A 25,738-nucleotide genomic window follows, 5' to 3' on the forward strand; every position below is an offset into this window, starting at 1 on the left:
TATAAGATTGCTTTAGAGAGACAGGGTAGAACATACACAGTGATGTAGTGAGTGAAAACATAAGTAATTGTTGACATGTTGCATTTTAAAGAGTAGTGGCACCATTTGCCCTCTTGAATTTTGTATCAGTACTTCCATGAGCACTTCTGATCAGCACAGATGTGACTTTGGTGGGCATAGAAAAGGCATGACCTCAGTTCTTCCCTTGACCTAGAAATGTCAGGGTTAATCTGATCTTCCACTTAATATCTAGGTTGCCTGCCCTCCTTCCTGGGAGTACAGCTTTGAAGACAAATACTAAGCAACCATGATCTAACCACTAAGCTCTCAATTCAAAACTCTCAGCTGCTGTCTTATCCTCTATTTGCCAAACTCATGAGTTTTTTATGAATGTAAGTCTGACTTTGATTTTTACCTACTGCATTAAGCCCCTCAAATTAAGGGTTACTATTTCACAAAACTAAAATAGCCCTATAGAAAATAGGTTTGCAGTAGCACAGCACAATCAAAAGGGCAATGCTCTCCGTATGCCCAGTTGAAGGAATATAGTTTCCTGGTCACATTACTGTAAGATGGTTATGAACCACTAGGTAATAAAATTAGATGATGCCTCATGCTACCTAAGGCAGTAACAAAAATGGGGGGATTTTTTTAATCTTAAACTAATAGTCTTAACTTCCACCTAATTTGCTCCTTTCTCATTTGAACAGTACTTTAGTATTATCTCACGTGAGAACACAAAGAGTTACTGGAAGTAAATAGCCTTGTGTTTTGCAAGCAATTGGAACCATCTGTATGTTCGAACAACTAGTAATTAAATTTCCTCACAGTAGATGCGCAGAGAAGACTTCTGTGATTTCTGAAACTCTGTGTTAAAGGTCCTTCAGCTTTTTGGGAGGACTTCAGGCCAGTGGTAAGTGCATGTGAACATTTCTTCCATAGCTCCCAGCAACGTTACAAGAAGCAATGCAATCCCTGTTTCAAGTTTGGGATAGAAACATGTCTTCTGTCAAATGTTGCTTCCATTGGTTTGAAAAGCAAGACTGGAAAAAAATGTTTTTTTTCTGGTTCTGCACCCCTAACATTCTGCAAGTTTCTTGTTGAGACTATTTTCTATGCAAAAATATATGACTTTCTAAGAGTCAGAATAGGCCCATTTCTAAATGGTTGTTCAAAAGAATTGTTGGTGAGGACTAGGAAACACAGAAACATCAGTAGATATTTAGATACTTTCTTATAAATGTTAAATCTCACTGTCAGTCTGGACTCTGCAGCACTCAGAGACTCCCATGTTTCTTCAGAGATCAGTTAGCTGTACTGTTCCTTACCGTTTCCCTGAATTTTCTCATTTGCTCTACATGAGCCCTACAGTAGTATCCAGCACCTCAGATGGTTCAGAAAATTTGGAAAGCCTGCCTTGTGCTCCCCAAAACTCTCAGATATCTGTCTTGGGTCAGTAGTTCTCCACCACTGTGTTCCATCCCATTTCATTTTCTACAGTTTTTTAATTCATTAAATGTTATTGATTCCTTTCAATGGCATGGTGGGGTTCAACCAAGAGAAGAGCTTCACTGAACTTTATGAACAGTTTAGGAGAGTTTCTGTTGGTGAAAAAGTTTATAGGTGACAAGAGACGAATAGTGGAGGAAACAATATTTTTGTCATATTTTGCTGAGGTTGAGTGGGAACATCAAACTATTGCCTTCTGTTCACACAAGAAATCTCTGGTATATTTAAAATACTCTAAGTCTCTGCCTAGACTCTAAAATCACTTTCCATTTCATCAAGGTTTTGTACTATGCAAATTACATATATTTAGAAGACACTCATATTTTAGAAGTTCCATTTAATTCTCAACCTTTAACTTTAAACAGATTTAATTTTGGGGTGTTTTGTGTTTGGTTTTTTGTTTGTTTGTTTGTTTGTTTGTTTTTATTTTTGTATTTGTTTTTGCTTTGTTTTTGTTTTTGTTTTTGTTTTTGTTTTTCTCTACTTTCCAAAATGTTTTGCTTTGATTTCATATTGTCAGAAAAAATTCCATTATCCCCTTTGCATAAAAATTGGTGTGTGCTCTTAAATTGGCTGTTTTCTTTGTGCTTTGGCCACTAGAGGGTACAAACAGCCTCCTGGAGAGAAGGTCCAAGTACCCCCAGGACGCTTATGGAGGACGGACAGACATAGCGGGGTGGTGAAGCAGCAGTGGGGGGCTGTGAACAGAAGATCAAAGTTAACTTCTTAGCTCTGCTCAACTCGACAGTGAAGCCACCTCTGAACCGACTTCATCTAGACATGCATGATCGTGGCCATTAACCAAGTATAAGTGTGGTTTGCTGGAGCTGAAGAAGGGTACATAAACATTCATAGTAACGATCTGCAAGAGAGGCTGGTTTTGTTTACATAACTGTGTATGTTTGACCTGTTTAACCCTTTGAGCAACAAACATGTGGACCTTCATTAGAGTGCACCGGACACCAATTGTAATATTTACGGGAACAGACTATGTATACATTCAAAGATTTTGGAATTAATCAGAGGTATATCGGGGAAAACAGACAGACAAAAAAACCCCAAACAACAACAAATAATTAAAAAAATCTCATTAAAAAGGTAGGTGTAACAATGGTGTGCCTTTGTAAATTCAGAAATTCAGGTGTACAATAGCCTGGATACTCTCAATTTTTCAGAAACTTTACCTCCACTGATAACGTTTTGGATTATAATTCACATAACTGTCACTTGACTTTGCCTTGAGAAATTTTTTACATCTCAATCTGGATGAAAGGTTTACTAGCCTACCTAACCTAGGCCTGAAGCATAACCCAAGACCGAGAAGAAAGACTGGAGACAGATGTTCTGTAGATAGAATGAATTTAATGTGCAGATGCTTAAGAAATAGGTCAGATTTAGTGTAATAATTTTCTACTTCCTACCGAAAATGAAGGACAATAAATTGCAACATCCCAACTAAGATTCTAGCTGCCTTGGCTTTCCACAGGAGAAAACAGGGTGAAGAAGCCAAGTCAGAGGGTGAAAATGCAGCAGAGATACTGTGCACACTGACCTCAAGGTAACATGTAAACTGTAACTGCCGTATGGAAGTACAGAAGGCAGAAGCAAAATACTTAAGGAGAGATCCAGTACAGAACACGATGCAACAGCTGAGGAAGGCCTATTAAAAGGCAATTTTTATGAAGGCCGTACAGTAGGCCAAGGAACTAGAAAGAAAAAAAAAAAGAACGTCAGACGGGAAAACTATATAACAGGTTGTAGATCATCAGTGATTTTTTTTTCTCAGCAGCAATGAATCTGGTAGTAAAATCAGCAGAAAAGCAGTGTACAGGTCCACTGATGGCAGGAATAAAGCAGACCCAGGGGAAAGCCTAAATGGACAATAATTGCAAGTTATTATATACTGTGCTACAGTACAGTGGAAAGCTGGTCAGCTATTAGCAAGGTTGGAAGGAATAATCAAGAGGACAGAGAAGAAAGTTTATAATCTTTCAGAAACAGTGAAACAGAGGCATGGCTCTGGAGCTGCAAGATGAGGAAAGAAGCCAGTGATAGAGAGGGAATGACATTATACACCAGGGTTGTATCTCCACTGGTGAGGAAGGAATTTGTTGGAGTTTATATATATATACTTTTATATATATTTATATATTTATTTATATATTTTAGACCACTGTGGCTTGCACTACTCTAACTTAGATGGGGTACTTATGTTGGGAGTAGAGGTATTCAAAGCCTATGGAGACAGAACCTCAGGAGAGCAATTCAGCCCACCTTAGATCTGAATCATGACTGGGGCTGTCTCTCCTCATTGACTTTACAGGGAGCTTATGGCAACTAAAGAATTAATTTGAATTTCTTGAGACCTGCAACCATCTGAGATGAGGGGGGATGTTCAGAAGCTAGAGCAATGAGGACCATGGGTAAACCCACAGGGAGACTATGATTATGAATTACATGCTTAGGAAATGTTGGTAAGGAACACCTCCATGACATCCATCCACCATTCCTGAAGTTGTTTAAAAGATGTATAGATGAGGTTCTTAGGGACATGGTTTAGTGCCAGAGTTAGGTTATGGTTGGACTTGATGTTCTTGAGAGTCTCTTCCAATCAATATAATTATGTGATTTTCAGGGATGAACTAGATTTTTCTACACAGTGTCTTTACTGTCTCTTAACAGAGCTGCAAGAACACCCATACTTTCACAAGCACAGTGAAACTCATCAGGGACGAAGCAATGCCCATGTACACACAGAGCAACCTCCAGCCTGAGAACAGAGGTGTAGAAAACACTTCCTTGGAGGTTAGTTGGGAAACATCACTGTTCTAACACCTGATTAAAAAAATCACATGTAATGTAACATAGTATTACTCATTATCCCTTTTACCTATTGTTTTTCTTAGCAAAACCTATAGCTAACAAACAGTTTAGGTGAAACTGAAAACTGAAAGAAGAGAAGAAATGGAACAGGGAAGGTACCTTTAAGGCTCAACACACTTTCCAAGGCAGCCACAATATACACTCAGCAGAAGTTTTCAGCTGGGTGTTTCTATATCTAATAGAGTTTCCCTTTTTAATTCCTAAAAGGCTTTCACTAGAGTAGTCCTAGGGCCAAATTTATTTACCTATGTTAAATACATTGTGCAAAATTTAGTTTTTTCAACACAGACATCCAATGTCATGGGAAAAGCTGTGGGACATCCCACTCTGTCCTGGAAGTCCTATGTCATATCTATCTGCCCCAAGCACATGTCTTAGCTACTGTAGGGTATTTGAGAGATCACTGGACACCCTTGTTCAGACAACTACATCCTATCCCTAGGTACATAGTTGCTATGGGACAATAAAAAATGATAAACAGATCTTGAAGGTGACTCATATCTCCAGCAGGCTGAATTGCCTTCTGCAGATGTCCATCCTTCTGCCTCAAATTTATATTTCCTTGAATAACTAAACTTCTTCTTGCTTTCCTCAGACAGGTGCCAGAGTTAAGTGGGATGAATCTGGACCTAAGCGTCTACCAGTCCTCAATGTATTTATCCTATCAACGTTCCTGTGAAGGAAAGAGTTGCTGTAATTCTTCCCTGACATATGGGCAACAGAAACAGTCACGCAGAGAGTTGGTGCTTGAGGAGGAAGTTGACTTTCCATCTCCTAGATTGTAGCTGTTGAATCGTCCCCGCTTATGTTATTAGAATTAGTTGCCTCCACAACAGCCGAAGGTTTAAAAACAACATTATTATTAATTTGATTCTCCTGCATTAATTTAATTCAACATTGTAGCTTATTTGTATCTTCTTTTTTTATTTTTTTTAATGCATTTTTGTCAAGACCTTCATTTTTCCCCAGCATATCTTGATTCAGTTATGACATTAGGAAAAAAAAAAAGAGACAGAGAGACAAGAGCCCAACTTTTCTGCTGATTATTTCAACTCCCACTACACAGCAGATGACTGAGAAATCCTAAAGATGAGTCAGAGGGTGGAATAGGAAGTGTGGAGAGATTGTCTTAAATTAATGAGGGTGCTGAAAAAATATGTGGAGAAAAAAAAAAAATCACATTTTTAGATAAGTTGTCTATAAAGGTTTTCTTAGTAAAAGTATATTTTAATGTGGAGGAGAGAAAAAAAAAAGTTAGAAAATGTATTTCTTTTCAATGAATTTGTGCCAAAAATTGGAGAAAGAATTCAATTGCTAAAGTGTAATGAAGGAAAAATTTACATTATAAGGTATCACAAATCAGGTTTAATTATGGCATCGCCAGTAATGTAACCTTAGAATAATGCTTAGATGGAGACCTGCAAGGGAAACCCGAGTGACTCAGGAAATGTGAATGAGTCAGTAAGAGACTTCTTTCCTTTTCCACTTCATGCCAGTTACTGAGCAGGGCCCTGCTGAGGTCGTGAAGGATATTGAGATCTTGCAGATGCCTTTCTTCAAACAAAATACCAAATCCAGGGATGCTTACTGATAGTTATTGAAGATCCCACAGCCTGTATGCAAAGTCCAAACACAGTAACCTCATAGACATTCCATGGTTTACTGCTGGATCTAGGTTATGGTTGGACTTGATGATCTTAAGGGTCTCTTCCAGTCAAAATTATTTTATGACTCTATGTATCGATGCTGCCTCATCAGTGAAGGAGGGATTTTTCCTTCACTTCCAGATCTAAAACCCTACCTGGTTCCTAGCTGTTGTTAAGCAGACACTGTTCTCAGCAATCTCTGGCCTCTTAGGACCAGTTTCACATCCCATCTGAGAAAGACATGTCTAACACTGTACTGCCATCTAACACTCTTCTGGGCTATTGATTCAGCACAGACAGCTGCTGAGGAGATTTTCCAAAGGACCTGGCATGTGAAAGGTGGCATTTTGCACACAAAATTCAAACATTTCAAGATGTTCATTTTAGAATCAGAAGCAACAATTTAGTACAAGATTTTAGTTTGTACTCAGGTGGACGTAACAGTGAATGAGGGTGGATGAGAAACCTTATGTGATTCATGGGAAATAGGGATACAGTGTGTAGTTTGCCAGAATGCACTCTGCCAAGAGAGTGTTTTTCATCAGTGAGTACCTGGAAGGGTCTGGGAGACACTAGGGCAAGTACAGAGATACTCTGCTGCCATTTGTGAGAGGAGTGGAGGATTTTGTTGACTTTGTAGTATGTTGTTTTGGATCCAAGTCTTGAAGATCTTACTCTGAGGTGATTGCTTGTTGCATAGCTTGGATGAAATCACAGGCTGGTTTGGGTTGGAAAGGACCACTGGAGGTGGTCTAGTCCAACCCACCTGCAAAAGCAGGTTCACCCAGAGCAGATCATACAGGGATATGTCCAGGAGGGTTTTGAATGTCTGCAGAGGAGGAGACTCCATAACCTTTTTGGGCAGTGTGTTCCAGAGCTCTGTCACTCTCAAAGTAAAGAATTTTCTCCTCATATTCAGAAGAAACCTCCTGTGATTCAGTCTGTGCCTGTTGCTCTTCACCCTGTCATTGGGCACCACTGAAAACAGTCTGGTCTCATCCTTTTGACACCCATCCTTGAGATATTTGTAAACCTTCTCTTCTCCAGGCTGAACAGAACAGATGCAGTTATCTTAGTCTCTCTTCATAAGAAAGATGTTCCAGACTTGTAGCCCAGCCCTGGACTCTCTACAGTAGTTCCTTGTCCTTCTTAAATTGGAAAGCCCAGAACTGGACATAGAACTTCAGATATAGCCTCACCAGGGCAGAGTAGATGGGGGATAAAACCTCCCTTAACTTACTGGTCACACTCTTCCTAATGCACCCCAGGTACCATTGACATTCTTGGCCTCGGGGGCATATTGCTGACTCATGGTCAACTTGTTGTCCACCAGGACTCCCAGGTCTTTCTCTGCAATACTGCTTTCCAGAAGGTCAAGCCCTAACCTGTACTGGTGCCTGGGATTATTTCTCCCTAGGTGCAAGGTCCTACACTTGCTTTTGTTAAACTTCATTTGGTTTCTCTCTGAACAGTCCATCATTTAGCCTACATGACTTCTGAGAGGAATCATTGTCCTGAGGTTTTTTGCATGGGTCTTATTTTGCTTATTTTGCATAAAGTCTTATTTTAGATCTGCCTTGTCACGTGCTTTGACTTTTTGAATTACCCCCTCCAAAGAGGACAGGAGAACCTTTGTCTTTGCCTGCTGCTGGATTCAAAGGAGTTTTGCTTGGTTGGACACTGGGAAGATAAGCTGATAAAAAGACTAGTTAACTGGTTTACAACAAATAGGATAGAGCTGATAATGACAGCAAGTGAGAAGGCTGGCAACTGGGCAGGGATAACAGGATTTATTGGGAAAGTCAAACGTGAGTTGAAATGCTTTTAGGCTACCAAATGAGCTAAAATGATTAAAAAAGGGACACCAAACTGTGCCAAACCAAACTCCTGGGATGAAGATTACAGAAGAGAGGAGAAAGGGAAGAAAGAATGATTGTAAAGAGACTTAACAAAACAAAAAACCTAACCAAACCAACCAACCAACCAACAACCAACCAAACAAACAAAACCAACAAAACAAAAAACCAAAACAAACAAAACAAACAAACAAAAAAACCCTCTGCAACTTAGCAAGGGAGCAGAATGATGACGTGAAATGATGAATGCTGAGCAGGAAGGGAAGAAGTGGAGCAAGTCCTTTACTTGGGTTTTGAGCCAGGCTATGGGAAACAGATAAACACCACATTGCTTAAACTTGAACTGGCCTTGTTTCATTATCTGCATTTTTTTTTTACCACAGTCATGCTGAAAGTAAGGCACATGTATGAGAATACTACTCTTGTATTGATATAATGAATAAAATCTAGCTTTGTTCTTCAGCTCTGCACAAGAGATTCTTCTTTGCAGGTCATCTGCATCCACTGTTTCTGCAGCAAGAACAGCTGATATCATCTGCCTTAGCACAGACAGAAAATGGCAGGCTGCAACACATACTTTGTCTGCATTTGTAGTTTTGTAGGTTGAGAAAAGTTCATTTTCTTACAAACTGTTATACAGAACTGAGGATTACTAGCTTCTTTTTCCAGAGGTGCAATACAAAAACAGTGGTACTGCTTTTGTAACGAGGGCAATTTAAGCACAGGAATCCGGGGAGTTGGAGTATTAGCCATATTGCTAAGGAAAACAAAACAAAACATTAAAAATAGATACATCCTCACCCAGCAAATTTCTTCAAGGCCTTCTTCAAGCTCACGCAACTCATTTATTTTGGCTTTAGGTTTTGGTGGTTGGTTTGTAGTTTTTATTCCAGCTGCATCTGTTGATCTAACATTACTTCTCTGGTTCTAATGTTGCAGAGAAGACCTCAAAACTGAAATACAGAATGAGCTACACAATCAGAGGAAGATTTTTCATACTTGAGGAGTGCAGCATAGGATCATAGTCTGGAGACCACCAGTAATATTGTACGAGCAAGTATTTGTCCTTGAAAAAGACAATGGTTTCCTGTTAAGTTTCCTTCAAAGATGCTGTGTGTGGGATCAAGGTAAAAGGACAATAGTGCCATTCCCATTTTAGAGCTCATGAAACACAAAGCAAATTGTCCCACAGCCACACCAGAGATCAGAACTAGGGAGTTAGTCCAAACCATCAGACTCCAGGTGTGAGACAACAGGCTGCATTGCCATGTCCTTTTCCTAAGACTGTTTCACTGGCATCTCTCACCAGTGCTAAATGCATAAGGAGAAGGATAATAAAGAGCCTAAGTGTAGGGAAATAATGAAGAATTGTGAGGTTTTGTTCAGTTGTAACAATCTCACATGTTTATTAATAGAAGGTTGCCATGTATAGATATATAATTTTGGCTGGATATGGGCAGCATCTCTTTAATTATCTGAAGAAAGAGGGTACTCATTATGTAGATAGTACAGGAACATCATTCAGCAGAAAAGCAACAGAAAATTTCAAGAAAGACATGAACGGATATTTTTTTCCCATCTCTTGCATTTCATTATGAGTCATTTCTACAGTCTGTGTGTATATATTTTTACATATAAACCCCATAATATCTGTATAACTTATATAAAATCATGTGTGTGCTTCCTCAGTTACTCTGAAGGCAGGCAGAAGCTGTAAATTCTGGAAAAAAAAAAGAAGTGAAATGTATGCAGAGCTGACCCAGCTCAGTGTGCAGTGACTGAGGGTAGAATAGAATTTGGTTTCACAAATTGAACTTCCTTTCATAGCAAATGTGTCCCAAAGTGCTTTACATACAGTACAATGAGAGTGATGCTGGGAGTGGAGGCAAACACAGCAGTCATTTGTAGGCACAAAAATAGCTCACATGTAGCCTTCTATATCAGAATCTGTTTCAGCAGGAAAATGCTGGCCTTGGAAACGTTATTAACTCTATATTTATCTGTTTCCTTGTTGCCAAGGGATGCTGAACTCCCCCCTGGACAGCCTCTGAGGATGGTTTCAAGACCATCATACCTTTCATCCTCCTGAAAAATCCCTGCTATTATCATCCCCAAGTCTTCATATTGCACCCTTCATTTCTGACTGTATTGGTCTTTCTTTTCCTCCATCTTGAACCTCGGCTCATTGGGTATCTACTGGATTCCAGATTGTTGTCAGTCAGAAAACAGGATAAGAGCCAACAACAGCATTACATTCAGTCCTTTATATTCATTTCAGCTACAAGGACTGAGTTGTATTGCAGAAGAGTGTTTCATTGTTGCTAAGATTCCCAGATACCTCTTCCATCATCACACAAATTATCTCCCAGGAAATTATTATGTCAAGGAATACTGCCATGTGTCATATGGTATTTATGCACCACAGTGACCTTTGCTCTGTGCACTCATGGTCCACTTATGAACTTAGGACTGAATCTTTCCCACTCAGTTTTAGAAGTTCACTTGAGTTAGTGGTTAGTTGTGCGTCTTGTCCTGTTATACTGTGTGTTTGTTGAACAGACAAAAGTATGTCCACCAGTTAATTTTGACTAGTCAGGAATGAAAATGTCATCCAGAGATTCAGGTGGACATTCACCTCTTGTTTTCTGCGGTCTTGCATTAGCCAAAATCAAAATTTGTCGATATGAAAATCACAGAATGACTCTTCATTACCAAGTCTGCTACTCAGTATAAATGAGAAACTGGAGGTCAGCACAGATACATGATGTCCCTACTGACAGCATTGTTAGACTCAGGAAAGAAACTCTGTTCTTATCATTGACATTCCTCACTTCCAGCACAACGCAAACAAGGGGAACCTTGGAAAATCTACTGAGTGCTTTAGCATTCAGATTAGGCTAATGTGTACAAAGACTGTGTCCAAAGCAACCAATAAATACTTTTTGTTGTTGTTTTTGTTTTTGTTTTTGTTTTTTTGTTTTGTTTAATCATTGTTGTTCCGGTCCCCTGATTGTCCAAATGAGAGGGATGTGAAAAGAGCATGAAATAGTTCCCATCCAGACTGCACGTCTCACTTTTCCTTCAATGGAAATCATAGCACTGGAGTCTTGACATGGTCCTGAATCTCACCCTGAAATAAGCTCAGGGACACAGAAACACTGTTAGGTCTACAAGCTGTTCTGTACTCAGTTAAGTTTGGGAACTAATACTGCTCAGCCTGGTTTCAACTTGCATGTAAATTCATTGATAACAGAGTGTCTTCCAGTTTACACAAGCTTAAGTACAAGAAATGTCTTTTGAGATTATTCAGCTGAGGAGCTGGTTTATCAGAAGGCACATCGTCCTCCTGAGCTCACCTGACATTATTGAGTTCTGATTTTCAAACCTTCAATATGCTCTGTGGCAGGTATAGCAAAATCAATGAGATATGATAACAGGGGATGATTTGGTATATAATCTGCTGCTGGCCAAGTTGAGTGTTTTCAAAGAAGGGAAAGGGAATATGACAGACAAAAGAGTTATTTAAAAATGTATACTTATATTTGAAGTGTATATTTGGGAAGTAATAATAAAGAATTCCTTGCAACCATCAATGCTTAGAAACACTTGAAATGAATCTTAGTGTTTTGAAACCAAGGAGTATGCTGGGGGCTATGGTAGCTTTGGGTCTTATGTATCTAGGCAGAGGTTTTTCCCTCACACAGTTCTTATTTTCATAAAAAATAGAATAGAGGAATTGAACAACAGCAAGTTTTTCTATTGAATTGTTTGTCATGAAAGAGCAGGTCCTCACCCAATATAGACAAAATTTATTTTCTACCAATCATTGGGACAGAATTTACATTTCCTTGAAAGAGTCCTTGCTTTCAGATTAAAAAGTTGATGTTTTCTGGAATAGAGTGTGAAACCTGATCTAGGCTTTCTGTAAAGCTCATAAGAGTCGAAAACAGAGGGAACTTATGGCCTTCAGACAGCAACACTTGCTCCCTTGGGAAGAAAATTCCCTGCAGAATACAGTCACCAAACATTGTACTTGCATCTTCAAGCTAAGTACAAACTCCTATGTGGTCTGAAACCCAGACCAGTTCGCTTTCTGTAACGGAAACTCACAAGCCACCAACAAGGCTCTTGCCTTAATTTGACCTCTCGAGATGACTGTGGAAGACAACCAAGCTTCCAGGCTCCTACACATGGATCACATGTTAGTAACACAAGTTTGCTCACATCCAAGGCTCTCAGGCCACATGGAGTTGTACAAATGCAGCTGACTCAGCTGTGAGTTGTCATTTCATGACAACTGAACCCCAAAGATCATTAATATGTTGATATATGCAGGGGTATAATCTCATTAAATGAGGTTTTTCAGCCATGTAAAAATCTTTAAGTTAGCTGATTTCCAAATGGCCTGATTCTGGCTCTTCAAGGGAGCAGAATTGTCTCTCAGGTACATTGTTAAGGAAGTCCATTGATTTCATAGGCAGTAGTAAGGACACATGGCTGCTGTTTGCCATGCATTTCTCTCTAACGAAAGGACGGTATAGCCTCACCATCATGTCCCACTCTGTACAGTCTTGATTCTGTTCAAGCTGTGTTACAGGCAAACAGACACCATGCAACCCTCTGATTAGCCAGTTGGACATTGCCAATGGTTAAAGCCAAGAAGAAAAATAATACTATATTTCTTTCCTTCTGCACAGACCAGGAAGAACAGAACACTGGAACAGGCTGCCCAGGGAGGTTGTGGAGTCTCCTTCTCTGGAGACATACAAAACCCACCTGGACACCTTCCTGTGTAACCTCATCTGGGTGTTCCTGCTCCAGTGGGGGACACTGGACTAGATGGTCTTTTGAGGTCCCTTCCAATCCCTAACATTCTGTGATTCTGTGAAGAAGAACAGGCCTTTTCTGTTCAAAATCAACTGCCTCTGGAAAACAAGGTCTGATTCTGTCAGTCTGGGATTTTGCAGGGCTTTCCTAGGCCTCTTCTTAGCACCTCTCTGGCTGTGCATGAGCAGAAGCATAGCATGAACCAATGCATGGAAGCAGACCTATGGTATAGTAACTCTCCTATTTTGACTGAGTCTTCAGTTGATCCTACTTCGGATACCAATACTTCATTCGACTCTTTCCATGTGCTTGAGGTGACTTGTCATTTACATTGATGGGAGATCTTCCAGTCAGTCCAGTGTAAAGAAGCTTACACTCATACTTAAACTTGCCTCATGATTTCACACAAAAAAGCTGACTTCCAATTGTATGTGAAACTAATACTGGCATATGCTAAGTTTCAGTGTTAAAATACATCTGTAAAAGCACGTACACAATTCTCTGTTCACCTTATGTACTTTTTTTTTGGTGTAGGTAATTTCACAAAGGTCAAGACAGCTTTACACTCATTACACTTTACACTCATTTTCTGTCACAACACAATAGCTGATAGTGGTAGGTTTCCAGCCTCCACAAGAAGCCACTGTGGATGGAGCTGGAACATTTTGCCAATCTCCTAGATGAATCTGAAAACTGTGGAAGTATGGTGGGATTCAGAGACCTTTTATTCCACTATGGGCTCTGGAAGACCCTACTTTTATTTTGCCATTTCTCCACACACTTGACCCCTTTGACTTTATGTTTTTATCCCTTCAAACCATTGCATCCAGTTTCCTTAAGTGCGTGTTCAGAGCTTCCTCAGAAAGACTTCAGTTTCCTTACCTACCTAGTTATTTTCTTATTACTTCTGGATTTCTTATCCTAACTCGTTTCCTCACCAAGACATTTCTAGTTTTTCCAGGACTCTGTACCTCTCCTGCCTCCCCTGTGAGTCACAGTTCTCAGTTTTCTCTTCATTTCTGAATTCCCTCTCAATCCCTCTCTCCCCCTTTTCCAGTCTCTCTTTTGACCTTCTCTATGTGTTTTTTCTCATCTGCTGCCTTCTCCTAGAGATCTGGCACTTCTGCTTTCTAAATTCAAATCTACCATTTCCTCTTTAGCTAAAGGTCTGGAGGGATGAACAGCTCTCAATAACACCTATCTTTCAGCATCACCCACAGAGGTAATGTGGCTCCAAAATTGAATGGATACATGCAGAAAGCACAAAGGATTAAAAATTGTCTGTTCTAATTTCAGGGCCAGCACAACCCACCAGCTGGAAATACAGGAAAAGACCTCTTCACCCTTCTACTGCAGTCAACAGAACAAATAGAGTCTGAATCTTTGTATTACACTGTCACTTGTACTATAACTATTACTTCAAGATCACAGGAAGGTACATGCAAAGTGCAGTTTTCCTGAGATGCTGGAAGGGTGTCTGAGACAAAAACAGCTCCCAGGTAGAAAAGTAAATTTGAAGTGACCAAGATCCTATGCTTTCTTAGAGAATACACACTTGTGTGCACACACAGCAGCCAACTGCGCTCTGGTATTTGTTCTATAAGCTTATTAATGTTGGGTTGGCTAAACAGTTAGCTGGAATCATGAATAGTCTCTCCCTTTGCTGTCAAAGCCCTGGACTGTTTGTTTATCCTTGCTTATTTCCTTTACAGCCCCATCTGCATGTCTGGCCTTTAGAACACAAGCCACAGTATAGGTGATTTACTAGCCTGGGCAGAAATAGACAAAAATAATGAGAAATAGAAATTTGAAAAGGTATAAGACCAGATCTGAAGCTTATTACATTCATAAATTCTAGGATGGATTTAGAAAATTGGCCATTAAGGAAACTGAGCATATTTGCAACACCAGTAACAAATAATGCATGTAGAGATATCGTCTATCAGACAGCAGAGAACTGATAGATTAGCAGATATATAGACAGACAGAGAGAAATATAGTGAAATAGGCAGAGAGATAGACAAAGAGATGTAATACAAAATCAGAAAAATATATATTTTTTAAGTATACTATGAAATTCTAACAGAAAGCTGATGAGAAGCTTTTTTGCAAATTTGGCTGTAGAGCCCCCTCCTTCTCCATCTACAGTATTTCCATACTGTATATGTTTGCGTGCACACATACACACGTGCACACACACATACGCTGCCAACACTCGGTCATCTGCCATGCATCCATATTAGAATGAGGTATATGAAATCAGCAGTGTTGATGCCGGACCCTGACTGACATTCCCTCTGGCTACTTGGAGAATAAAATAGGAGCAGGAATGGGTTTTGTAAAACAAGCATTCATTCATGCAAACAAATCCAATATTGAGACTGTGCCCACAACACACATCGTTCAAAGGGAGACTGGGCATACCTTCAGAAGTAAAACATGCCACAGGATATCAGAGAGTTCTGAATCTGAGCACTGACTTTGTCATTGTTTCCCCTAAGGCTGTAAACCTCCATTTGAAAAGTGACCACTGACTTGGGATGATAACGTTACACACCTAATCTCTACACTTAGTTCTCTCTAAAGTTCAGCAAGCAGCTGGGTGCCCAAATATGAATTAGCTGCTGTAAGTCCTTTTCAGAATTAGGCTTGATTTTCAAGAACATGCACTGACTGTGACTACAGTATGAAAGGACAGCACTCCCCAAAAACCTGGTTTAAAATACATCTTTAACTTAAATTAGGTTCAATAGCCCTAATGCCAAATTTGAGAGACAAAAATAAAACGAGAAAAAGTAGTGATTTTTTTTTCTTACAGCTCTTTGCATCATGTTTATCATCATAATTAGCAAATATAATTGTGAACACACATATGCACACACATATATGCAAGCACACATGCACACACAAACATGCACAGAAGCCCTAATTAAAAGGAAATTGTTCTAGTTGTGAAGACAGGCACTTAAATATTAAGAGCCCCCAGAATTGAGGTTACGTGCACAACCTGGATTTTCCTTTGTTGTACAGATGCATTCTAATTCAGCTTTTAATTACATGATCATTCACAGAGTAGATGGCATGTGCAGTGCCATTTGTTGACTGCAGAGAACTGGAGGATTCTGCTTCCCATTTCAAGCACACAAGAGGGGCAAATATTCTCCTCCAGGCATGACCTTTTGTTCTTTTAACTCATTCCTCTCTCAGACCCATCCCTTCTCACTCTGTATTCCCCCTCCCAGTTCCAGTCCCATATCTAGTTTCTTCTTTTTGTCTCGCTCTCACTGTCTTTTTCCTACCTTAGCTTTTCATTGCCAGCCTCACAAGCTCTCAGATCCACTATGCTTTCCACAGTTTATTTTCCAATGTTTTCTTACCTTCCTTCTATTAATTCCTCCTTTTTTTTCCCATTATTCTACCACAAACGGTTTCCCGTAGATTTATCTCCCCTACCATTTCTCACTGTTTTCCCAGATTCTTCCTACGGAGAGGCAGACTGCTGTGTCTCAGCACAACCTTTCCTCCCAAGTTCTCCCTAGCTAACTGTATCAATGCAAATAAATAACAGGGGAATTCTTTAAGCCTGGGTCCAAATGACATGGCACCATGTAGCTGTACTGCTAACCTCTGTTTTTTTAAAAAATACGCCATTATTGTCTGTAGTGCCTACTGGAAACACCCAACTGGTCTGGGACAACTTCTGAACTGCAAACAGAAGGTGCCTGGGGAGCTGATATGAGCCAAATCCATGCCAAAGACTGTGCTAAGATTAAGGCAGTTAATAAATACCTTAAGCCCATGTTCAGGACCCAGTTCAATTGCTAGTAAAGACACTACACTTGATTGTGAGTCCCAGTCTGTTCCCCATTCTTGTCTCTTCTCAATCCATCCCAGTTTACTCTGACCTCCTTTGTCCTTCCAGGTCTCATAAATTCACCCTAGCTGCCTCTTTTCAGTTTCTGCTCTGGCCACACTATTGGATCTCCCTGTCAGTCCCCAAAAGCTCAGGAAAGACAGAATCCCTGCTTTTGTCTCAGGTATCCAGGCTCCAATTTTTCCTATTCTGTCCCAGGACAGTGCTGCAATGACAGGTATAATCCTTGTCTCTGCTGGGGCATACCTGGTGAGAGCCAAGTCACTGGGGAATCTGGTTTTGGAAATCTGCATCTCTAGTGAGTGTGTGAGAACTACCATTTTCCCAAGGCTTTTAATTGGCCACTTTGGGGCAGATTTTCCCCAAGATAACAAAAAGACTTGAGAAAGAGCTTCACCTCCTGTCAGCTCTTAGTATCATGCTGTAAAGCACTGAGACAGGAGAGCTTTACAAAGCATCTCGTTTGACTGAGTTAAAACTAGTCCAGTTCTTCTCTGGGCTGTTCTTGCGGACAAATAAATATCTCTAGCTGAAATTTTCAATAAATAAAAAATTTGAACTGAATGCAGGCACCCAACTTGGAGAATTTCAGCCAAAATATGTGCAGTTTATCAAAGCTGAACAGGATTTTATTATAGGGAGTCTCAGGCAACCTTTGTAATTGGCGGTGCTACCAGATCCTATTAAGCTGAAATCTCCCTTCCTCACCGGGGCGCTGTGAGCATTAATTTGTTAATGATCGCACAATGATTTGATTATGAAAAGAACCACATTAACATGAAGCATTATTGTCCCTACAATACAAGCTTGCCTGCTTTCATTACTCATTATGTACAAAGGCATACATATTATGGAAAAGGTATGAGGAGATAATAAACTTGGTATTCTTTTCAAAGGACTAATAGAACATGTTTACAGTGTTCACAGCACGGGCAACAGGAATATTCTGGAGAGCTCTGTTTAAACAGCAGAAGCTATTGGGTGGAATGTAATTATGTGTATGTATGTGTCTGCACAAATCCTGTGTCTAAATAGACATGCAAACACACACGTACAAACACTCTTTTCTATTTTTCTGTCCTCTATTAACCCCCAGTTTCTATGCAGCCTTGACTTGACCACCTGAAACTCACCAGTCCTACTTTAATAACAAAAGGCCTCCATAAACAAAGCACCCTTTTTTATTACAGTGATACCTTTTGTTGCCTACACTAACTACAATCCTCTGCTAAGCTCCTTTGGATGCAAATAGTTTTTCATTTCTCTCCTCAGACAACCTTTCTGATTCTAACTAAGATAGAGGAAGGGACAAAAAAAAAAAAAGAACAAAACAAAACAAAAATCCCCACACTGATTCATGCATTAATTCAGGGACCAATCTTTCAAATGTTCACATGAGTAATCCTTCCTCAAATGAATAATCCCTCTGACCACAGCAGACTGATTAACAACAATGCAGATTAAGGTTTTCAGGATTGGGCCCATGCCCTGATGCTTGAGTTCTCACCCGAAGTTTAGTGGATGATGGTCCCTCTCCTTTTGTTAGATGTATTAGAGGCCCACATGCAGCTCTCAATTATTTTATTTGATTATATATCTAATAGGCCCTGATCCTGTCAGCGCTCTCTGGAAAGCCTAACAAGCTGAAGTAAACAATCCCAGCCGAGTTAGAAGTCTCGTCAGGACCTGGCCCTTTAGTAGTAGCTGAGAACTGTGTCTTTGAACTGTGGTCAGAAAGTGTTATCTTTGTTATTAATCATCTTATGTTTTATTTGGAAAATCTCAGCAAAATCAGCTAGCAGAGAATCTGGGATTATATGGGCCGATTTGGCCACCTAGGTCTAAAGAAGGATAAATCACTATTTAAAACCCAAATTCACACAAACTGGTGGGTTTTGTTGTTTTTTTTTTTTTTTTTTGGAACAAAACTAGCTTGCAATTTATTTTATCTATTTAAAAACAAAATTTGCATGTATTGCTTATTTATTTGGAGTAAAACTTGCCTGCAATTTTTTTCATATCATTCAGTGAAAGATGGTTCTGTGCGCTAGGTCCAGGGTTTTGAAGTTCAGCGGAAGAATCTCCCTCCAGCAACCTTTCGGCCTATTCCTGCCTTTCTTCTTTACTTGCTCGTTTCCTGGAAAATGAAGATATTCAGGACTGATGTATCACTACACCCCCCTTCCCTGTTCCAAATGGTGTTCATTAAAAACTTGCTGCTAGCAAGGGCCTGATCCAGCCGTCCTAGAAGTCATTGGAAAGCTGTCTATTGACGTCGTGGGGACGAGGAGCATACTAATGCATGCAAGTACCTTTACTAATGCGGGCAGTCCTGTTAACAACACCGAAGTTGTTCACAGGATTAACAGCAATCAATCAAGCCCTTTGAAAGGCACATTAAAAGCCAAAGCCTGGTGCTGCAAACCCTCTCTCACATGAGGTGTGTGTATACCTGTGGCTGGTCCTGCTGCATCTCTCTGCTCCTGGTCCAGCAATGTCAGTGCATTCTTCCAGGTGTGCTGATTTGAGGAAGCATTTCATCTGAGGAGATAAGAATTACTGGAAGAATTACTGGTGATCTACCCCAAAATATTGTTTGTGTTTCCAAAAATGGATGCTAACTTAAGTAAGGAGCAGGAGCAAATGAGGCTGTAAAAGGGCTTGGAAGGGAGGTATTTTGTTTTTTTGTTTGTGTTTTTTTTTTCTTTGGTTTTTTTTTTCTTTTGCAGGTAGACACAAAGTGAGGGGGGAAAAGTGGGGGGAAGAGAAATTTAAAGTGCTTTATTTTGATTACAAGCTGATAAATAATTTTCACTGTCCAGAAGAAACTGAAGCCTGTTACAAAAGACTTTATTCTTATAAAATTCCTGTGGACTCTCTCACTTATGGATTGCTGAACTGGACCCATTGTGATTACACTGGGAACATTTCTCACTTGGGAACTGTTCGGCAAAGGCTGGTTTATAGATAACAATTTCACTCCTCCTTTGCCTGTATCTGTTTAAAATCTACTACAGCCCCTTGCACATGTGTAAAGGTGCTTGTGGGGTACAGCTTATTTCCATCCACTGCAGCAGCTGTGTTCATCTCAGAGCCCTTGTAGCAGTATTTGTGTCCATATTATTTCATCCTGCCACCCCTCACAGCTGTGCCTGTGCACCAGGGGGCTGTACTTGAACAGCATCCATTTCTAAATGACTATACTTAACGGCACTGTGAAAACGGGGCGTGGACCAGCTCAAAGTTTTTTTTTTTTAATATATATTATTATAAAAAGGACTCCCTCTCAGCAACAAAATTACTCTTTTCACTGCCCTGTTCTTCTAATTGTCTTTCATTTAGGACAAACCATGATTGCAAGCAGAGTGGCCTGCTCATGGACAAGGTGTTAACAGAGCTATCCCTAGGATGGATCAGTGCCGGATGATGTTTCGCTTTTCACTAGAGTAGAAGATATTCCTTCTCTAAAAAATGTTTAACAAGCCTCCAGCACGGATGCATTTTTAAGGTTCAGAAGGAGTAAATATTAAGATTTTTAATGTCCTGGTTCAGGGTGAGGGGTACCAGAAGATTTTGTTCCATGCAGATTTTGTTGTTGTTGTCATTCTTTTATCACAGTCCAAGGCACAAGGCAAGATTTGAAAGCGGGTGAGTCACGGGGCTGGGAATTTGTGAGAGGGGCTGTCTAAGGGTTTTACACACTCGCAGCTTCTGCGCTGTCAGATCTCCGTGTCTTTAGCCTTTAAACGTTGTAAGTGTGTGCCTGGGAAGGGAAGACAGACAAATCCCCCCCTTAGACCCCAATAATAGCTTGCCTGGTCAGACAGCAGACAATGCACGGTGCCTGCCACCATCCCGGCATTAGGCGTCTGACAGCAGCTGCCTGAACATTAGCGGCAAAAAGATATTTAAAGAGCCGTAATAGGCGGTGAGGGATGCCGGGGACCGGACTCGGCTGTCCCCCCAGGTGCGGGCCCCGGGGGAAGCGGGGCGGCGGGGTGATCCGGGGGGGCTGGGCCCGTCCCCGCCCCGCCGCCCGCAGCGCTCCCCCCGCGGGGACCGTCGGTCGCACAGGGGAGGGGCGCAGCCCTGCCGCACCCCCGCCCCCACCTCCTCCCAGGACCGCCCCCCTGCCCCCCACTATCGGACCCCTCCGCTCTCGTCTCTTGACAGGGACGCCCGTTTAAGTCTCGGAGGGACTCGCAGTCACAGTAGTTGTAATAGCTGAGACACCTGCATTGGGTTATTATTATTATTATTATTTTTTTTTTTTTTTTTTAAGAGCGGGGGTAGAACACTGCCTTGCTACTCTGTTACTAAAACAAAAGCCAAATAAAGTGAAAACTGCTACAAAGGTGCTTTGGTTTTGTTTCTTTTATTTGTTTGTTTGTTTTTAAAACATAAATAAATTCCGGTCAATAAAACATGCAGGAACGTTGCAAATCTAAACTAATAATCTCCCTTCTTCACGGCTGCCCCTTCCGTTTACCGTCACACGTGTTCCCGGCGCCCTGCCCGGCGCTCCCGGGGGACGGGCTGCCGGAGGGGTCCCGCTCCCAGCCCACCCCCCTGGGTCCGCCGCCGCCTACGCCCCGGGGAGCAGCCGGTGGCGCCGGGAACAATGGTTGGGAGCCCCCGCGGTGCTTGGGGCGGCCCGGGCCGGGCGTGAGGGCCGGCGGGGACTGCGCGCACCCCTGGGGTAGAGGAGGTATTCGGGCGCCGTATGGCTGCAACCCGGCCGGAGCGGGGGAAGGTTCCGAACAGGTAACTCGCAGGCTGCTCCGAGCTCGCCTGCTGGAGCTTCTGCGAGGTTCATCCCCGCACAGCTCGCACTGAAGCCGGGGAAAAGGGGGGGGGGAAAAATCAGAAAAATTGTTCCGAGCGCAGGCAGAGTCTTGTTTTGTTACTGTCCGGATTGTAGTAGTTATTATTATTTGGGGGACAAGGGGGAGTTTTGTCCTTAATCCGAGCCTCCCTGCCCTCCCCACCCCCAGATGCTATGAAAGGAGAGCTGACTTCATTTCCACCATACAGTACACTTTGTCTAGAGAGCATTGTTCGGACAAGCAACTCCCGATCCCTGATGACTGCAAAATACGATTTATGTTTCCATCAGAGAGAGACAGAATATCCTGATGGCTTGGAAGTCGGGCAAGAAAATCTTATCTGATCAATCCTTTCCCAATACACACACACACCCGCACACACAGCTTGTATAGGAGATAACGCCCGCACTGATCGTACGTAAAATAAATATCGGCAGCATGAACAACAATCATCTCGATATTTTTCGTCTCCCTCCAAAGAGCTACAATAATATAGTTTGTGCCTTTCCTAGCTTGATGTGATCAGCAACAACATAATTTTTTGTTAAAAAAAAAGGAGCTTAAAGAGCATGCATTTTTTTAGATGCAACAAGAACATATATAGTAAAGAGAGCTTGTAACATCACGACCACAACAACAACACCAAAAGCAACCTCTGAGCCCGAGGATTCGTCCGTATCTGAACTGCTTTTATTATCAATTGCGAAATCATAAGAGTAAATAAGAGACATCATAATAGGAAGAAATAAGAACACCTTGTTTTTTTTTTCCCCCTCTCAAATAAAAAGGCAGATTTCCCGATGATCACTGAAATTATAACGACAGCGATTGATCGGAGGGCTTGCAAAGGAAAAGGAAAAAAAAATCATCATCATTGGTCCTAAAAACGCAACCGTTCCCCTTTGCTCACTTGGCACAATAGAAATTGACTGTGTCTCAAAGAGCCATGCGCCTAGTGCTATTTATAGCCAGGGGCTGTGTTGGAAGATACCATTAAGCTTCTCCCAGGCAGACAGACAGGGGGGTGGTTGGATGGGAGGAGGGGGTTTAGCCAGAGTAGAGGCACAAGCAATCTCCCACCCCCAGCCTCCCTTCCCCGCACAGACACACATCCACGCACTCACACCCCACCCCCTAGTCTGGCTGGGAATTTGAACCGATCCAGCCTGTTTAAACGGAAAGGACACAGATCTTCAATGTAAAAAAAAAAATCAGATCAGACCCAGAGAGAGAGAGAGAGAGAGAGAGACACGGAGAGGGAGGAGTGTGTGTGTGTGAGTGTGTGTGTGTGTGTGAAAGAGGGAGAGGGAGCGAGAGAGCGAGAGAGAGGGAGAGAGGGAGAGAGAGAGAGAGGGAGGGAGAGAGAAAAGAAGAGGGGGAAAAAAAGGAAAGAAGATTTTCTCTATGTATATAAAGATGGCCACGTTAGCAAACGGACAACCAGACAATACCAGCCTGAGTAGCAATCACAGCAACCCCAGCACCAACGGGCATATGAACGGATTAAACCATAGTCCCGGAAACCCATCCACCATCCCAATGAAGGACCACGATGCCATTAAGCTCTTTATTGGGCAGATCCCCCGTAACCTGGACGAGAAAGACCTCAAACCGCTCTTCGAGGAGTTCGGGAAGATCTATGAACTGACGGTGCTGAAGGACAGGTTCACTGGCATGCACAAAGGTGAGTTACCTCCTGAACTTTCCCGGGAGAGATCGAGAGAGGAAGGCAGGCTCCCGCTCCCTCTCTGGGTCTCTTTTTCTCTCTTTCCTTTCGATTTCATTTCATTTTATTTCATTTTCAGTTGGCCCGGGGGTGGAGGCAGCAGGCTGGGAGGGCAGGGAAAGAAATAATAGAATCTCCTGTAAAGAGAAGAGAGAGAAGGAAGGGGGTCAGCTCCGTTTGGTTTATTCATTAGTATTTTTATTTCTTTCCTCCCCTTTTTTTGGGGGGTGCGACGAAGCCACTTGCGAGCGCCGGGCGGGCGGCGGGGCTGGCAGGCAGCTGTCCGCGCGCTGGTGGTGCTGAAACCGGGATTTCTTTATTTATCTTTGGGAGCCGCACATTTTCCACCCGGGGGTGTGTGTGTCCGTGTGCTTGCGCGGAGCTGAGGACCCCCTATTTTACAACTGTTGTGTAGCTGGCACCGACGCCTTTTCTTTTTCTTTTCTTTTTTTAAAAAAAAGATTTTTAAAAATATTTTATTTTTTTTACTGCTGTTACAATAATTATCTGTAGCCTACCCCAAAGCCAGAGGTGGAGGAGAGTGAGTTGCTCCGGGGGTATTTAATTTTCCTTTCCTTCAGCATGGGAACAGAGATATAAACAACAATAAAAAGAGCCTATCTATCTTAAGCGGGGCTGGGGGGTTGTCTGTACGAAATCACAGCATGAGTGTGAGTGTTGGAGAAGATGATCCAGGAGAGACGGGTTGCAGTTTAGTTATAGAGTGGAGAAGTCTCTGAGCAGGCATATTCTAAGCACTACTTTAATGTGCTCAAAGTCCATCCCGGGAACTTTTTAGATTTTCTTTAAAGGCAGTGAAGACATACTCCTCATGCGATGCCTCACTCACTCCATCTCTGCCTGCTCCTTTCCCTGCTTAGGTTAGGCTCTCCAGAGGTGCATTTCAGATTAGACGATGCTACATTTTGGAGGTGGGGGAGGGTGTGTGTAGTGGGGGAGAGATGCTCAGATCCTCGGATAGGAAAGTAGGACTCACAGGGAAGAAGTTGAATATAATTTGCGTGGTAGCCCCGCTTAGGAGCACACGAGCCCCAGGAGTGAAGCAAGCCACTTTATTAACTCAGGTTCTGTATATATGTGTGTGTTTATTTCTTTAGATATGTAGCTATTAAAAATAACAGCAAAAATCAGATCAGAAGTGATTGGGGTGTGACTCTGAATCTAGTGCAGAAGAAGAAAAAAGGGTTTTGCAGGGGGCCACAGGGGGAGTGGAAGTTGCATGTGTCATAGGAGAGGTTCAGTAGCAGTGTCTACTCCAGCTTGGTGAACTGCTGGCAAGGAGAGCCACTGGTAATGGCATTACTGTCTTCCCATCTTTCCAGATGCCTTGGCGAGTTGTAAATCTTAAACTTAATGGCATGTTCAGCAGGCATTTCTTCCTCCTTCCCACTCACTCTCCTCTTTTCCACCCTCAGGAAATGCAAATGAAAAAGTACCCTGATAGTGCAAAGTAGCAGTTTCAACATGGGCTAGAGAAAATGTTCAGAGCTCAGGGACCAGGGACTCAGTCGAACTTATAGGGTATTTCTTCCTTCCTTTCTTGTCAGTCGCTCCAAACACCCTTCTCATATTTACAATGATCAGCGTAGCCCGTTCGAACCTTGCTTTATTTTCAGACAAGCTTCCTAGAAGCCACATCAAGGTCTGATGGGCATAATTTAAACATGACATCTGTATTGTAATAGTTATTAATAATATTAAAAATAATAGTAAGAAGCACAAGGAAAGAAAGGTCCTGGGAGATTTCATCTAATAGATGAGGCATAGTGAGAGTAGCCACTGAGCTTGTGTGTGCACACATGTGTTTGCAAAAATTATCTAAGGTTTCTGTAAAATAAAAATTATAGCAGTTAAAAGGTACACTGAAGAGAATCACTCAACATAATGTAGAAGAAACCTTTGAGCTAACACCTTGCAAAAGGATTTTTGTGGTGGAGAGAGGTTATTTTTATTTGTTGATGAGATTTTGTTCTTTTGTTATGTTCTATCAAACCTGTAATTAATTGATCTATACGCTAACTTGAATTTCTATTTCGTAGAAGTGAATCCATCCTCTTTCAGTTCAGTTTTGCTTTTACTGCATGCCTGTATTCACAGAGACAAATTCAAGAAGGAGGGGAGGGAGGCAGAGAGAGAGAGAGATCATTTATCTTGCTTGGATGTGTTTAACACATATTCCTGAATTAAGCAAGATACTAACTTCATTTCCCTTCATTTCATTTCTGTTCTAAAGCTGCAACCTAGAAAAAAAGCCAGATGGGAAATCTTGTCACCTCATCAAACTAAATTGCATGAGTTCATCTTGAAAGAAACAGTCATTTTAAACCTCCTAGAAGTTTTGGACTTTGGAAGGAAAAATTATGATGATTATTGTTATTTTGCAGGCTAGGGTTTGAGAGAGGCTTCAATAGACACCGAGTTGCCAGCATTTCAGAGATCGGTTTTATTTAGTACATCTGAGAAGAGTTTGAACTCCTTTCTAGCGATGCCGCTGATTTATTAGCTAATCCTGATAAAAATGTGCCTCTGGCTACCTGGAAAAAAATTACTTTCTTGCCAGTAGTGATTAA

General features: G+C 41.5%; 1 protein-coding gene across 15 annotated transcripts in view; it reads left to right on the forward strand.

The window, feature by feature from the left end:
- Nucleotides 1-22,481: 22,481 nt before the first annotated feature.
- The window catches only part of CELF4 (CUGBP Elav-like family member 4), a 713,325-nt gene continuing 710,068 nt past the window's right edge, over nucleotides 22,482-25,738 (forward strand). For 3 of the 15 annotated variants that reach the window (XM_065046935.1, XM_065046941.1, XM_065046942.1), the window contains exon 1: nucleotides 22,482-23,105. In XM_065046935.1, coding sequence (XP_064903007.1) covers nucleotides 22,826-23,105 — 280 coding nt within the window. In that variant the 5' untranslated portion in view covers nucleotides 22,482-22,825. The remainder of the gene's footprint in view (nucleotides 23,106-25,738) is intronic. The other 12 variants (XM_065046937.1, XM_065046938.1, XM_065046934.1 and 9 more) reach the window with 6 other exon arrangements.

Source organism: Columba livia, chromosome Z (assembly GCF_036013475.1).
Source record: "Columba livia isolate bColLiv1 breed racing homer chromosome Z, bColLiv1.pat.W.v2, whole genome shotgun sequence".
NCBI lineage: Eukaryota > Metazoa > Chordata > Aves > Columbiformes > Columbidae > Columba > Columba livia.